The sequence below is a fragment of the Galeopterus variegatus genome, unplaced genomic scaffold, assembly GCF_000696425.1.
Source record: "Galeopterus variegatus unplaced genomic scaffold, G_variegatus-3.0.2 Scaffold2491, whole genome shotgun sequence".
Lineage (NCBI taxonomy): Eukaryota > Metazoa > Chordata > Mammalia > Dermoptera > Cynocephalidae > Galeopterus > Galeopterus variegatus.
The window spans coordinates 152018-169035 of record NW_007728602.1 but is presented as its reverse complement, the minus strand read 5'-3'; the positions used below and the strand labels follow the sequence as shown (position 1 = coordinate 169035).

At 38.3% G+C, this 17018-nt stretch overlaps 2 protein-coding genes and 2 pseudogenes across 3 annotated transcripts in view; 1 reads left to right on the top strand and 3 right to left on the bottom strand.

Moving 5' to 3' along the window:
• Positions 1 to 2729: 2729 nt before the first annotated feature.
• LOC103598036 lies at positions 2730 to 3660 on the bottom strand (annotated as a pseudogene).
• Positions 3661 to 7119: 3459 nt separating this feature from the next.
• Positions 7120 to 15746, bottom strand: LOC103598019 (annotated as a pseudogene).
• The window catches only part of LOC103598025, a 36470-nt gene continuing 29511 nt past the window's right edge, over positions 10060 to 17018 (bottom strand). The window contains exon 4 of the mRNA XM_008581934.1: positions 10060 to 10452. Within this exon, the coding sequence (XP_008580156.1) occupies positions 10129 to 10452 (324 nt within the window). The 3' untranslated portion in view covers positions 10060 to 10128. The remainder of the gene's footprint in view (positions 10453 to 17018) is intronic.
• Positions 16008 to 16936, top strand: LOC103598020 (histone H2B type 1-N-like). 2 transcript variants are annotated; one of them, XM_008581931.1, is made up of 2 exons: positions 16008 to 16362; positions 16598 to 16936. In XM_008581931.1, the coding sequence occupies exons 1-2, from the start codon at positions 16081 to 16083 to the stop codon at positions 16694 to 16696; spliced, it is 381 nt and encodes a 126-aa protein (XP_008580153.1). In that variant the 5' UTR covers positions 16008 to 16080; the 3' UTR covers positions 16697 to 16936. The 2 variants fall into 2 exon arrangements, with proteins under 2 accessions (XP_008580153.1, XP_008580152.1); XM_008581930.1 differs by lacking the exon at positions 16598 to 16936 and having other exon boundaries at positions 16013 to 16467.

Genomic DNA, 17018 nt, shown 5'->3' with positions numbered 1-17018 from the left:
CAATATATTCAAGCACTGCAACAATATTCACAATTCCAAGGTCAATTTGAACTATGTCCACTTTTTCCTCCAAACCGAAAAATCCTGCATGGAGGAAAACACATAACATCAACCAACACCACTTCCTCCTCTCCAAATATTATCAGGGCTCAGAAAGTTCATTATAGATAACAAATGCAAAAAAAAAAAAAAAAAGAAAGAAAAATAGTATCAATATATACACAGCAACAGAGGAAGATTATACCCTCCCTCTGGGCTTCCCCGAGATGAGTAAGGCTATTCAAAACTATATTGCCTAAGGTGACTATGGCAATACTCACATTCTAAGAGAAACCAGGGTTACAAAGTTTCTTTACTCATTGTAACCAAAGATTTTAAAATAATTTCCTGAACTAAGACAATGGTCTCACCATTAAGGAAAACTTTCTTCTTATTGAGTTTTTATAAATGAGAGTTTATAATATCCCAGCTTCTTAATATTAAGCTGTTAGTGTACAGAGAATATCCTCAGAGCTCAAATATGATTAATATGAATATACTCAAATTTTCTAAATTGAAAGATCAGTGAATATTTTATCAAAGTATCCACTTAAGAGATTTATAAGTCAATAGTAATAACCAATTATATAATTTTCTTATTCTATTCAAAGAACACCATGTTCTGATAAGAATAAATCACAGTTTGATAGGTATCTCATTCCTCTTGACTCTGCATGGTAAATTTCACTGTTCAGCCTCTATGTATTTGATTCTTTTTTTTTTTTTTTTTTTTAAAGATTACTTGTAAGGGGATCTTAACCCTTGCCTTGGTGTTGTCAGCACCACACTCTCCCAAGTGAGCTAACTGGCCATCCCCATATAGGGATCTGAACCCGCAGCTTTGGTGTTATCAGCACCACACTCTCCCAAGTGAGCCACAGGCCAGCCCTTCTATTTGATTCTTGTAGTCTAAGGAAAATCTTGAATAAAGCATAAAAGTGCAAACTCTAGTGAAACCACTGGCATTAGTACTAAAGTAAACTTTAGGAGAATAACCATAATTGCTTATCTACTGTTTACACCTTGCTAAGAAGCACTACTCCTCTTGAATCTTTAGATTGAGATATTCTAATATTTTAAACATAGGATAGTGTTTCATTGATATTAATAAAGGTCTAGTTCATGAGTAAGGCTCTAATTTCTAGAATGATGTGTGGCTAGCCCAAAACTAACTGTGTGTCTGTTTTAAACATGTTCATTATTTTTTTTCCCACCATAGTACTGTCAAATTCATCCACCTGTCATGTCACTGTTGAGCCCTCTCACTGCCACTTCTATTTCTTTTGGATTTTCTACCACACATAGAGGATTCACTGAGATATAACTTCAATGTATAGGAAATTTCCATTTCACACTATCAGTTCCCCAAAAGATAACAGCAATGTATAGGAAATTTCCATTTCACACTATCAGTTCCCCAAAAGATAACAACTGTGAATAATTTCTAGTCAGTAAAGGCGCAATTCACTGGCATTTCCTCCTCATAAAAACAAAGCAAAAACAAAAGCAAAACAACAAAAAAGAGTTGTTTAGAAGCTGAACACTTTGGGTATTCCTATAAAGGGAATGCTGTACCTGCTATCAAAACTCAGAGACATTTACTAGACGTAAAGATTATATGGATTATGTAATAGCATGAAATTTGGCAGTTTAAGATATATTTCTAATTTTACACTATACCATTTGGGTGAAAGTGCTGTTTAGTATCACAGAAGCAAGTAAAAAGTGTCAGCATCACCCTTTTGGCTCATTTTCCTCATGCTTTTGTTTGCTCTTCCACCAGCTCCAGTGAAGCCTGCCCCAGAGCACATCACTCAGCTGCCTGCACAGCTGGTCAGAGATAAAACAGCGGGCTTCACCTCAACTAACCCTGCAACTAGTACTAGGATAGTAAACACTGCAGCCGACGGCCTTAGGGCAGAGTTCATGAAAAGTTTTGAACTGAGGAAAGACTCATAGAAGTCACACAAACATTCCTGGTTTTATAATACCTTCCCAAGGAAGTCAGAAAATAATCATTTTTCTTTAAAGAAACTGAGTCTATACTCAAAAACAATGTAATGTCTCAAAAAGCAAAATCTAGAATGGAAGAGCTTCAGCTTATTAATCAATATCTTACTTGGGCTAAATTATCATAGTAAGTCAGTGTAACTTATTATTGCATTTAGAAGCACAGCCTACCATGTTCTCATAAGACGATACTAGTGAAGCACATGAAAACAGTTTAAGAGGTGATAGCCCTTTAGCCTTTTGTGATTTCAGAGCTTAAAAGGACAAAGGCTAACCAAGATTTGACATTCAGATGTTTACTTACTCAGCACAAGTTGAGTTAGGAGACACAGCTAAACACCAGACACCAGATTCTCACTCACTTATGGTATTCTCAGGAAGCTCCCATTTGGATACCAACAGTTCTCAGCCTGACTGCACATCAGAATCACCAGGGAAGTTTTAAAAATTACCAGATGCCCAGGCCAATTAAGTCTGGAGGGTGCAGCCCAGAACCAGTTGTCTTTATGTTTTCCCAGGTGATTTAAACATGCAGCACGGATGTGCACCACTGAAGTATCCCTTTCAGAGAGCTGTCGCATGAAAGCCATGTGAGTGGGACTCATATCTAGATAGTTTTCGTGTTTCTAAATTCCACCAGAAAAAGATTTTTTTAAGAAAAAGGCACAGTTGTTCTTTCTCTAAAGACACAGCCCATTGTTTGGGAGGTGCTGGTTTCAAAGAAGGAAGTTCTTGTCTTGGCAGAGCTGGTGGAGTTTCCAGCTTCAGCAGCTGCCTCCAGCAACAAAGAATGCCCAGATGCCAGTGAGCACCACGATTATATATGGTGACACCAGATTTACTGAATAATGAGGACTTAGGAAGGTCTGGGCTGACACCAGCAGATGCGTCAGGAGAACTATAAGAAGGATGTACCACATTTTCTTCTCACAGCCCTCAAAAAATACAAAGCCCCAGAACACGTGCAGCAATATGATAACCAACATCCAGAAAGCTGAGTTAAGGAAGAAGTGAGGAGCATTTCTGTGAATGCCCACTGTGCCTGGCCCCAAGGAGTCAGATAGGGTATTCACAAAGGAAAATACTACATATAATACCAAAGCCCAAGCCAGAAACATAGGCCAGCAATAGCATAGAGTGTACTGTCTCATCTGGGTTTATATTCTTCAAATCCTTGTTGCCTTTCTAAAAAAGTCTATAGTATGCAAACCAGAATGTTTCTTGGATCAACGCTCCAAACATCAGTGGGTATTTTTGTATTGGTCCATGTTTGTAGTCAATAACGATTCTTGCAAGGAACCAAACAAGAGATGAAATCAATACAGACACCAACCTGAAGAAAGCTCTTGCGATGAGGAAGATGACATGCACTGGCTCAGTTGTGATGGTGAAGGCACAGAGGGTGAGCACAGGCCGGAAGGCAGTGAACCCACTGCGGAATGATTAAATGAAGCTTATTAACACATCCATCACCTCACAAACTGTTTTTGTGTGGCAAGAACATTTAAGATCTGTTCTTAGCAATTTTCAAGTGTAGGATAAGTTATTATGAACTATAGATCTCCAGAACTTATTCATCCTGACTGAAAGCTTGTACCCTTTGACGAGCATCTCCCCGTTGCACCACACCCCACTTTCATTCTATGGAAACCGCCATTCTATTCTACTTCCATGAGTTCTACTTTTAGATTCCATGTGTAATTGACATCATGCAGTATTTGTCCTTCTGTGCTTGGCTCATTTCACTTAGTGTAACGTTCTCCAGGTTCATCTGTGTTGTCACAAATGACAGGATTTTTTTCTTTTCTAAGATTGAATAGCATTATGTTATACGTGTGTGTGTGTGTGTGTGTGTGTGTGTTTATACACATACATATATTATATATCACAGTTTTTAATCCATTCATCTGGTGATGGACACTTGGGTTGATTCCATGAGAAAGCTTTTTAAATTTAAATTACCTTATAAATAGAACCTAGTGAGCAAAGCTACTTTTTTGTTTTGCTTTTGTGGTGAAGTTTAATCAGCTTCATTATTTTATGATGATGAAAATGATGAATGTGAGTCATTGGTGATATCAAATAACTCAGGAGGAACAATTATAGTAATATCAATTCAGATATAGCAAAAGTACAAAACTTGTAGTCCAAGTATGGAAAGCTGATGTGTTTTATTTAGACTTTTTTTTAAAATTTGACTTTTCACCATATCATGTAGAAAAAAGATATTTTACATAAAAAATATATTTTTAACTCCTGAAAAAAAATTGTACATCTGGCACTGCTAAGTGGGCCTACATAAATTTTTCTTTGGATGTAAAGAATTATTTTTCTGCTTAGGGTGGAAAAATTAAAAATAAAGAAAATTTGAAATTCAGATGTAAATGTTCTGTTTTGTAACTTTATACCATTAAAATGATGCAAAATGGTGAAATGTTTAAGCACAATCATTAGACGCCCAAACCTTTAGTTTTGGATCAAACCTATACCAATCATTTTCTAGTTGTGGGAACTTGGGTTAAGTTACCTGTAGTCTCTGAGCCTTCATTTCTTTATGTATACAATTGTACAATGATAATAATGATGATGATGATAGTACCTAGCTCCAAGGGTTGTTATTAGAATTAAATGGATTGACGAATGAAAAGTGTAGAACAGGGCCTGACACACAGCATGTGCTATGTGAAGCACTTAATATTACTCATTGATACCTCACCTCTAATTGCATTGGACTTTGTGACCCATGGGTGAGAGCAACCTTTTTAAATAGCCACGTTCCAGTACTCAAGATTAGATTTAGGAGATACCCTAGTCTTTCATAGAGCCACGAGAAAGCTGCCCCTAAAAAGAAACCAAAGTCTTTACTCTAAAATCTTAAAAAATTAAAGTATCATGATTAAATGCCCAAAGAATTATAATGTATTACTTACAAGGATGTGGCAGTTTTGCTGCATGTTCAGGTCTTTACCCTAGTGAAGGATTATTATAGGATTAGTAGTACGGTCAGGGAAGATCTTAGTTGATAGCATCAGGAAAGTTAGATAATTCATTCATCATTTATTCAATAAATACTTACTGAATGACTACTATGTTTCAGACACTGTGCTTGGCATGGTGATATAGCACCAAAAAATAAAAAGAAATGCCTATCCCCATGTTACTTCCTTTTTACTAAAAGACAGAAAATAAACTAATTTAAAAAAAAAATCTCTATTTTGCTACATCTAGTGCCCAATTAGTAGTCTTCGTTTTACTTGACCTTTTGGAAACATTGATAAAATCGACCTTACAATTTCTCCTTGCTATACATGTTCTCTCTTCACTTGGTTCTACCTTACCAGTGTTGCTGTATTTATTGCTAGTTCATCTCTTCTCCCCAGCCCCTAATGGTGGACAGCATAGGGATAGGTTTTTACTTCTCTCTCTACACCCACTCCCTTAACGATCTCATCAGGCCCAGGCTTTAAATTCCATCTGTACCTCAATGACTTCCAATTTTATATTTCCAGCCCAGGTTTCTCTCCCAAACTGCAGACATGCATTCAACTATCTATTTTCTTTTTTCTTCAGGTGGATGTTTAATAGACATTTGAAGGTTAACATGTCCAAAATAAAACCCTTGATATTCCTCCTCCCAACCTTCCTTCATAAAAAAAACTACCCTATTCAGTTGATAACTTTATCCTTGTCCTTTTTCATACTTGCATTCAACTCTTAAAGAAACTCTCTTGGTTTGCCTTCAAAATATATACAGAAACTGACCAATTCTCAATACTTCCATGATGGCACCCTCTGTAAGTGACTATCATTTCTCCTTTAGATTACTGGCTTTAGCCTCCTTAATGTTTTCCCTGCTTCTACTCTTGATTCTCCACTGTCCTGTGGGAAGCTACTCTGACACTTTGGTAAGCCTCCACATCCACTACAGGCAAGCTTTCCTACAGCACAAAAAACTCAGACCAAATTAAAATGCTGGTGATGCATGGTTTATTAAATCAATGTAAATACACAACCTGTGGCAAGGGGAAAGAAATGGGGTAATTTAACACTGGATAAGGGTGCAAGCTGGTGGACCACAGAAGCTGAATCATGGGTTATACAATGTTCATATATCTTATCTTTCTCATTGCCCTATCAGTCTTCTTCATTGATGCTGTGGTTATAAAGATCAGAGTTCAAGTTTGAGCCAGGAGGTCCACAGATAGACAAAGGTGCCCTGGGCCGATGACAGGCCCCTACTGTATTGAAGAGGAGAGACAAATATGCCAGACCACATAAGCCTTCCAAATAGCCATGGGTTTTATTTGTGTTTCTTGGGTAAAGGATACCTGGGGCCAGAATGGATATCATCAGTAGGTGACTGAATTAAGGCACCACTTGTCTCTAGTATATTTAGTGTCTGATTTATCTCATGCATATTTAGTATCCAGGTGTCTCATGTATAAATACTGCCTCATGACTATTATCTATCCCTTGCTCCTTTATAGCTTTCCTTATAAACACACATGCTCTACTTACTAATTACTTATACTTTATACAGCTTATGAGTTTTCATCCATCACATTTGTTTCTCTGTAGCAGAACTAAATAGTCTCAAATAGGACAAGAAATGCATATTTCATAATGTTAGGAAACCAAGACCAAGAATTTTATCCACTACAATCAGATCGTTGGACAAGTATTTTATAATAGAATATTTAAAATTTTATCTTTTATTTGGTCTATTTTAATGACATAGTTATGAAAAGAGATAAAGGCTTGCTTGTTTTAAGGAAGATCTATTAGTTCTAAGTCTATGTTAATAACCACATTCCTGTGAAAAGTAATAGGACTTACTAAAGGCATTTTGTATAATATCCAATCACTCTTCTGTGTTGTTTCAAAGACAGGGCCAATCAGTATATGTCACATATTTCCTACAGTCATTATTAAGTATTCCTGACAACATATCAGAAGATGTTTAATAGAATATTTTTCTAAAATTCAACGAATCAACTTTGCAAAAGTTGATTTTAATATACTTTGCAACTGCAAGTATATTAAAAAGGCATTAGTAAAGAAACTTTAGCCACAATCAAATCAGTTCATTCAGTCCTAAGTAATTAATTCAATCTTTGTTGGTCTTGGGTAAAGAAGTCTGTGTCTATTTAAAGGCCTGGAAAATCTTCAATCAGTCCTGTGGTTGAATCTGAAAGGTACTTGTTACAGTCCCTTCTTCAAGTTCTTTTGATGCTTCTTCTGGAAATCTCAATTTCAGATCTGTAATTTGTAGCAGGGGCCTTTAGATAAGCATGCTGAAAAACAGGAACCATCTGTTGATGACAAGAAAGAACATGTCTGGTTGATTTATTATATTAATCAACATTATCTGTATGAAGAAGAATAGAATCCCTTATTTAAGTATCATACTACCAATAGTGAGGACATTGACAAACCTCCAGGGCCTTCTGATATATGTCATAAAGTATTTGCTATTAACAACACCAAATTACAAGGGCATTTATACCAAGGAATAAAATCAGTTTGTTGGCAGTTTTGTACTAGTCTTTTATTTGAATATAATTATGTTCTATCCATCTTTAAAATGTATAATTGTTAAACATTTATATTAATAACAATTTAACTGGCTAACTTAGGAATGTATAGTTTCCTTTTTTGATTTGCCCCTTTTCATATTGTACAATAATAACAGAACAGTTCTCACACTTGTATATAACTAATTACAAATATAAAAACTATGTATTTTCATATAAAATAAAAAAAAACAAATATTATATGTGGACTAGTGATTACTTGGGAAACCCCCCAAAATAGTTTAGATATAAATAACACCTTAATGATTTCTTTACTCAAAATCTGGGACCTTGAATTGGAAAAGGTAATATCAAAAAAGTTTTGTTACATTCATTACATGATATTTTATTACATCTGGATATGTGCATGAATCACACATTTCTCAAGACAAATACTGAAATATTAGCTAAAAGTCTGGCTAGTTAGTTCAGTTGGTTAGAGCATGGTGTTGATAACACCAAGGTCTAGGTTTGATCCTCTTACTGGCCAGCCACCAAAATAAGTAAATAAATACAATATTGGCTCTAAAAAAAGCATTTAAATTATGCACAGTACACTTAGTTTTTTATTTGTTTGTTGTTTTTTAGTTTAGAAATGAGAAACATTTCTCAAAATTATTCAAGATATCAATGGAAAGCCATAGATAACAGACACTTAGATGGTTTTAGGGAAATAGAAAACCTCTCCACAAAGATAGTAGAGAAGAGTTTTATTATTGAATCAGCATTAAACCAGAATATGATGTGCATTGCTAAACTGCTAAAGAGCTTACAGACAGAAATCTCATTCTTTTATATAGCTAAGTGGTTACAATGTAGTCAATATATCAGGTATGTTTTGCATTTTGGAGTCATGTGATAGTTGAAATTAGTCCCATCTCTTCCCAGGATGCTGGGAGCTAGAAAGTTACCTTCCTTGATAATTACATTTCAGGGACTAACTCTAGGGTACTTGAGGAAACATTCCTCAGTTGGGAGACAAACAAGAGGCATTTGACTTTACAAAGGTTATTTCTCGGTGAGGTAAGGGAGTTAAGGAATTGTGTTCTCCAAACAAAATACACAATAGTAGTTTTCGTTTTTGTTAAGAGCCAGCCACCTGAAAATTTATGAACAATTTCCTAAGTTTTTTCCAAACTTGTTTTTCTTCTTTATCATAATTTTTCCTGATTGAAAACATTTAATATGCTTTTACATGTGTTTAAACACACACAAATATCTATATATAGCTAATATTAAAGTTTTAACTTCAGTTTTGTTTTGTTTTGTTTTTTAAAGATGACCAGTAAGGGGATCTTAACCCTTGACTTGGTGTTGTCAGCACCACACTCAGCCAGTGAGCGAACCAGCCATGCCCATATAGGATCCGAACCCTTGGCCTTGGTGTTACTAGCACCGCACTCTCCGAGTGAGCCACAGGCCGGCCCTTAACTTCAGTTTTTACACTATATAAATCTGATAGATGTTCTCTCTTGCTCGCTGTCTACATATCTACATCTATAATTATCAGCAGTTGTTACTTTAGTCTGTATCTGCAGTAGTGGCCGTTTCCACCAACACCCAAGTTTTCCCCTTCGGCTTTGGGTTTTTTTCCTATAGGCATCTGAAACCTCCTCTGAGAAGATACTAGAACCTCCTTTGAGATTAGATCTGAATTTTTTCTAATCTTGTTAAATTCCTTTTCCGCTCTGTACCGAGTCTTCATGGTTTGTAGTAGCTCTCATGGGTTAGGCTTACTTGTAAATATTTCTCCACCTTACAGAACATTTCCGTAGTGCGATCTCCTTTCTCTTAAAAATTTAAATGTCTTTCAGTTGCATCCTATCCTCACCAGCTGTTCTGAGGGGAATCACTAGTTAGCCTCTAAGCTTCCCCGACTTAGAGTGTACTGATCAGGACTAGAGGAAGGGGCTAAGGACATCCTTAGTCCATCAGAAACGTGAAAGAATAGTTATACGTGGTCAATAGTTATACGTGGTTCATAGCTCGCCAAGTGACCTAGTGAACAGCTATGGGCTTTGCTTCCCGAGCGGAGCGCCATAATAGACATCAACAAAATGTGGCTTAATTTTAAGCCCTGCTGTATAATGAATACTCCCCATCTCTGATTCGGTGCCGAGATATCGGGCCTAACAGGCTATTCTATAATGCACACACGCTTACCTATATTAATATACCTTATCTGTTGCTAGCATATTTGCTTTCTCCCGTTACCCCTGTTACTGTTTGCTTATTAGTCCTCTTATGTTTTTGTGTTGGGAAAGTTGGGATAGCAAAGACCTCTCAGAACAAAGGTTTGTTTGGGGTCTTTCCTAGAGCGGATTGGCGTTTTCAAACAGCCCGCGAGTGGGGGGGCATGCGCCATTAGCTGCTCAAACAGCGCAGGCGCAAACCGAAGCGGGGTCGGAGACAAAGTAAACGTACAAACCAGCGTCACCGCTCTTTATGTGAGAGAGTGGGGTGGCCCTGAAAAGGGCCTTTTGTTGAGAAGGGAGGCGATGCGCACTCAGCCGCCGAAGCCGTAGAGGGTGCGTCCCTGGCGCTTGAGCGCGTAGACCACGTCCATGGCGGTGACAGTCTTGCGCTTGGCGTGCTCCGTGTAGGTGACGGCGTCGCGGATCACGTTCTCCAGGAACACCTTGAGGACCCCGCGGGTCTCCTCGTAGATGAGGCCGGAGATGCGCTTGACGCCGCCGCGGCGGGCCAGCCGCCGGATGGCGGGCTTGGTGATGCCCTGGATGTTGTCGCGCAGCACCTTGCGGTGGCGCTTAGCGCCGCCCTTGCCGAGACCCTTCCCGCCCTTGCCACGACCAGACATGGTGAGGAGAGACTGCTCGGAACTTTGTGAGGATCCTGGCCAGAGGCGGGCTTTTATACGTCCGTTTGCGGACCAAACTGAGAACCTGAAGAAAAAAGAGGCGGGAAGTCCCGCCCCGGTGGGGGAGGGGAATCTATTAGGCCAAAAAAGAGAGAGAGGCGAGCTTCTCGTTTCCGTGTTCTGTGTTATGTAGTAATTGTTTTATTACCGTATTTTAAGGCTTTAAAAAATTGTTTTTGGATAGAGAATAAAAGCGTTAATATTGTGGAAAATACAAAGGACAAGGAATAAAATAAACACCTATTATGACCTCACAGAGCTCGCTACCGCTGGCTAATAAGGTATTTCGGTAAACGGATAAATGCACGCTTAAAAAAAAATGTATACAGTGCTGTGTATGGCGTTTTGTAACTTTCCTACACTGATTATATTTTAATGTTTCCCTTGTCTAAAGAGTTTTCAAAAAGTGATTTTAATGTCTGCTTATTATCCTTCTTACGAATTCTCCATAATACACTTTAGTCAATTCCCTAGCAATTCATTAATCTGCCAGATTTTAAAAATAATTTCTCTTTCCCACATTGAACATAAATTCACTTCTTCACTATACTTGGAACCAATGCTGAATTTTCTATCGTTTTTATTACATCAAAATTTTAAATTGTATTCGTATTAGAGGTTTCGTGATTTCGTACTGCAGGTCTCCCCTTTTTTTCATTTCAAGATTTCCTAATGTAGTTTCACCAAGATTCCTTTTCTAGTCAAATTTAGAATCATTTTATGAAGTCTGAATAAAATTTCCTGGAGATTTTGATCATAATTGCAGTGACTTTATAAATTAATTGGGATAGAATTGAAGTCTTTAAAAGAACAATTCTTGTAACCTAAAACTGGGTGTTTCCAGGTTTTTAAAAGCCTTTTCTTAATGACCCAACTAAAGATTTGGTTCTCAGTAATATTTTATATGAAATAATCTTCGTGTATATTTGTCTTTTTTAAAAATACAGGGCTATATCTCTGAAATTCTTTAACACTAATGAAAATTATAAAACTTCTACAACTATTCTAATGTAACCTCTTGCTGTTGTTTGTTTTAGAAAGTGGTTGAGAGCTGAAACTTGAGTTAGTAAAACCTGGTTTTAAATTAAATCATCTCTACTAACCAGACTTCAGCTGACTTGCTTATGCTTTGTAAATCTTTGCTCATCTATTTAGGAGGACTAGGGTAGTACAGTACTTAACTCAAATTTAACTGTAAGAATTAATGGTGATAATTTGCATTAAGTTCTGAGAACAAAGCCTACCTCTATTTAATATAATAAGTAATTCTGTAGTCTAGAAATTAAATTGACAGAGGACAGATTAACAGGAAAAAAACTATTTTAATTATGTACGTACACACAAAAGTCCCGTAAAAATGTTAGACTCAAGCAAGTGGACAGATTGAAATTTATATGTTGCTGTGGCTCAGAAAATGATATTCCAAAACGAAGGCCCCAGAAGTAGTCTCAGAAACAAAACTTCTCTGTGACTTCCTTATGCCCTCCTGTCTCTGCCCTCTCATTCTGTCCTGAAGCATGCCATAGAAACTAGAATTCTTTCCCAGCGTGGGTCATAGGTACCAGAACCCCTTTCCTCAAAGCCAGCTGTGAAACATAGACATCTTACTCTCACCTTATCTCACCTTTCTGTGTAACAGCTGGCCATAAAGAATTCAAGACTGTCATTCCAGAGGGGTCCTACCTCATACCCAGGAGGAAGGAATGCTGCACAGAAAGGCCAAGAAGAATCTGAACAGACAGGCCTTGCTGAGTTTCCCCACTCAGTTTATTAGCATTAGATCATACCGTTTTTATCTAATCACAGTTTTACATGGCTGTCCATTCATCATAGAATTTAAGCATAAAAGTGAATGATTTTCCTGTATCTTGGATCCTTTTACTGAAGGCTCCTATGTTATGTAAAACTATAATGAAATAAATTTGTCATGCTTTTCTCTTATTAACCTGTTTTTGTTATAGGGGTGTCGGCCGTGACCCTTATGATGGGGAGAAAAGGTATCACCCCCTTTCTGCCCCAGCAGTATCATCCTGGGTTACAAAAAAGAATAGGGGTTTGGGACTTCTAGGGGATGGTGGAGACAAATTATAAGAGGGTGAGGGGAGGAGATGTAGGGTAAGTAAATATTGCCCTGTTATGCAGATGAGCCTCTGGGGAGATAAGAGGTGTCTGGTGTAGCTCTCTTTCTGGTATTGATACTTTTACTAATGAAAATTTCCTTTATAAATATATATTTTCTTTACAAAAGCTGAAATTTATGCTTTATTTTAGGCAGTTGAGGGAGAAATAAAGAGCTTTTTCTGTGAGGCTCATTCTGAATTTCTTTTAGGTCAAAATAATCAATATGCTAAAGTGGCATATTGTGGGGTGACATGTTCTAAATACTGTCAGTATCCTAACAGCTAAAAATATAAGTAGAAGATGAACACATTAAAGTGGCCCATTGCTCTGTCTCTTTACAAAACCCCACCCCACACTAATAAAGCTGATCTTTTCATACAAACAATTGAAATAGTAAGCATAATAGATAAAAGTCTGGAAGAGGAGATAGTTATAAAACCACAAAAACAAACAAATAAAAAACCTGAGGGGAAAGAGAGTTAGAAAGGCATTTTGGGGGAGCCTCAGAAATTTGTATGTATTATTTGAAACTCTCCAGTTCTCCCACCTTAGTTCTTACCCCTTGTCCAGAGTCTCTTCCTTCCTCCAAACCTCTGGTCCCTAAAATCACTCCAGCTATTTCATTATTCCACCAGATAATTAATATTTATTAACATCGGTTACATTTAATGTGAGATTGTTGATAGGCTGGAGGAAAAAACAGGACATGTACCAAATTAATAAGGACATCCCTCCATGTCCACCTTTTTCCTACATTTTCCTTTAAACCTAGCCTCTGTGCAATCTCATTCTTGTTTAATTTTCAACTTCCTTTTTGCTTTTATATAGCTTTTTTACTTTTCTTCATATGAATTTTTATTATTATGAAATTAACAATTTTTTGACCATATTTTATGGGTTTGTCATTGAACCAGAGTCTAGGAGGATGGAAATAAAAATAAAACCTGGTCTCTACCCTAAGGAATTTTGCAAACTAGTGTATGATAAACACCAGTAATCTAATACAGTAAGACAGGTGGATTATAGTTGTCAAGAGTCTGTGGAGAGAGAAATTAATGGGAAGAACAACTCTAGAAAGAAAAAGTTTAAATAATGCTTTCACAAATATGCTGCCACTAAAATTGAATGTTGTCTCTAATGAAAATGCTTTCTAGTATTAAGTGAGTGTGAAGTTTTAAAGAGTTCTTCAGTTCTAATTGCAAATACAAATATCTAAATTACTTTAGCAAGATTTTTGGAAAGTTTTGTTATCTCCACTTTTAAAAACAAGTTTTAATTATTTTTTTGATTATGTAGTTTATCTTCATGTATCAAGCAAAGAATAGTAGGTGCTTTATTCAATAAAATTGGAGCATTGATCAATTAAAAAACTCAATTAATATGTGGAATTATAAACAATGATTGTCCCACTAGTATATTTTATTTTACTTAAAACAGTAAAGTTTACATTTATTTGTAAATTATTTGATTATGGGTTCATTCACTTGAGTCTTTACATAAATCACACAAATAATAAAATGGATGGCATAATTTTAACAATGTGGTGGTTCTTGCGGTAGAGAATAGAAACAATGGAATAAAGCAACTGTTAATAATTGCATCAACATCAATGATAATAACAACATATTTTATTATTAAAATTTGAAAGAAGGCACAGGCCTTCCTTGAAGCTGTATCATTTACTTGGCATTTCTAGTTCTAACAGAAATAATTGTTGAAAACCTACATATACAAATAATACAGATGACTTTTTGAGAAGGAACAATTGAATAATCAGATTTGCTGAGATCAGGATTTGGGACATCCAACATAAGAAAAAGAAAGTAATATTTACCCCTATTCGATTGTTGTGCTCATTGTCTTAGTCCAAGGATTATTTGCATATAATTGCTATTGAGATTTAAATATAAGAATCACAAATGTTTCAAGAGACTCAGAAAATGATTCCAATTGTCTAAAAATGCCTATAGAAATTCATTTTCATTAATATGTCCTTGTGAGGGAAACTAGACATTAGCAAGATGTATACTTTAGGTGGAGAGGAACAAGTCCCTAGTGAGAACTAGGGTGACATGATGGAGAGAATAAGTATACTGATGAGGAAAGAGGGCAGTAAAAATCATTGACAGGAACAGTGTACTATATAAATCCTGATATAGTAAGGTAAGTAATCTGGTTTACAAGGTCCATCATTTGTTAGTCCTCCCTAATGTAATCCCACACCACCTTTACTTCATCATTTATATGAATACAGTCCATTATAAAATGTATTCTGTCCAAGCAAACTTGAAGCTCCTTAATTTGTCCCAATAGAAATTCAGCCCTGAAGGATAACAGGGACTCCAGATTGTACCCTAATGGCTTTATTAAATGTAAGTCATATTTACAAACAAAAACCGAAGATTTCCTTACACGCTAACCATCCTTAAGGATTTTGTTTCTAAAATTTAGGAACTGAAAAAGCTGGCATTTATATATATAAATGTTTATATAAATAAATTAAACTTGTATAGGCTTAGGAAACAACGTCTCCCTATCCCCAAACGATGTGACTGGAACGGTTTTGCTTCCTCTGTATTTCAACTAAAAGAAAGGCATTTAAAAACCACTGCAAATTGGTTAAACTATTGGACAAAATTGTGCAGCACAGCTCCCCTTGGTGATAATGTGGTTGGCTCTGAAAAGAGCCTTTTGGTTTCAACAGGTTTCAAATTGTAAACTACTCCAAACCTCTACTTTCCCTTGGCCTTATGGTGACTCTCGGTCTTCTTGGGCAGCAGCACGGCCTGGATGTTGGGCAGGACGCCGCCCTGCGCGATGGTGACTTTACCCAGCAGCTTGTTGAGCTCCTCGTCGTTGCGGATGGCCAGCTACAGGTGGCGCGGGATGATGCGCGTCTTCTTGTTGTCGCGGGCCGCGTTGCCCGCCAGCTCCAGGATCTCGGCAGTCAGATACTCCAGCACCGCCGCCAGGTACACCGGCGCGCCGGCTCCGACCCGCTCGGCGTAATTGCCCTTGCGGAGCAGGCGGTGCACACGGCCCACGGGGAACTGCAGCCCGGCCCGGGAAGAGCGGGTCTTGGCCTTGGCGCGAGCTTTGCCGCCTTGCTTCCCACGTCCAGACATGGTGGAGAAAGAACTGTAGGTGTTGAGACAACCTAACGTGAGTCCGCCAGAGCTGCACTACTTATAGTCATTAGTGGGCGCCAAAATGAAGCTATGCCACTGGCTAAAATTACCGTTTCATCTAAACCAATGAAATCGTGGTTTTGAAATACCTTTATTTTGATTGGACAAAGTTAATATATGACGTTTCCAGGAGTCAACACTAATCAAACACAACTTTACTCCTCACCTCCTTTGCTTAAAAAGCTGTGAACAGAGGACACTTCCAGAGCCACACGCGCCACACGCGTCTCTCCTGTTATTTTTGAGACCTTCAACTGTCCCCCCTCCCACCATGCCTGAGCCCTCAAAGTCAGCTTCGGCTCCGAAGAAAGGCTCCAAGAAGGCGGTGACCAAGGCGCAGAAAAAGGACGGCAAGAAGCGCAAGCGCAGCCGCAAGGAGAGCTACTCCGTGTACGTGTACAAGGTGCTGAAGCAGGTCCACCCCGACACCGGCATCTCGTCCAAGGCCATGGGCATCATGAACTCCTTCGTGAACGACATCTTCGAGCGCATCGCGGGGGAGGCGTCGCGGCTGGCGCATTACAACAAGCGCTCGACCATCACGTCCAGGGAGATCCAGACGGCCGTGCGCCTGCTGCTGCCCGGGGAGCTGGCCAAGCACGCCGTGTCCGAGGGCACCAAGGCCGTCACCAAGTACACCAGCTCCAAGTAAATGGATCGGGAGGTAGTGCTAAACCCAAAGGCTCTTTTCAGAGCCGCTCACAGTCACAAATGAGAGCTCTAATGCTGTCTCTCCCCTTCTCGTAATAACTTCGTATAGCATACATTATACGAAGTTATACGAGGAGATCCAGACGGCCGTGCGCCTGCTGCTGCCCGGGGAGCTGGCCAAGCACGCCGTGTCCGAGGGCACCAAGGCTGTCACCAAGTACACCAGCTCCAAGTGAGCCAAGCCTGCCGTGGAGCGATCGGTCAGTCTCGGCCCACACCCCAAAGGCTCTTTTCAGAGCCACTCACCCTTTGCAAAGAGAACTGCTGCTCAGTTTTATTTTAGCGGCTGGCCGGTCTAGGGATCCGAACCCGTGACCTTGGTTTTAAAAGCCTGCTTTTCTTTTTCTTTTTTCTTTTTTATTTGCAGCAGGTATCTCTTACTTGCTACATACGACGTCTGGGTTTCTTTATTTTGGTCTTGTTAGAAGTTACTTTGCGCTGCAATGTAATGCATGCTGCAGCAACACTCAAGACAATTTTATATAGACTTGAATCAAG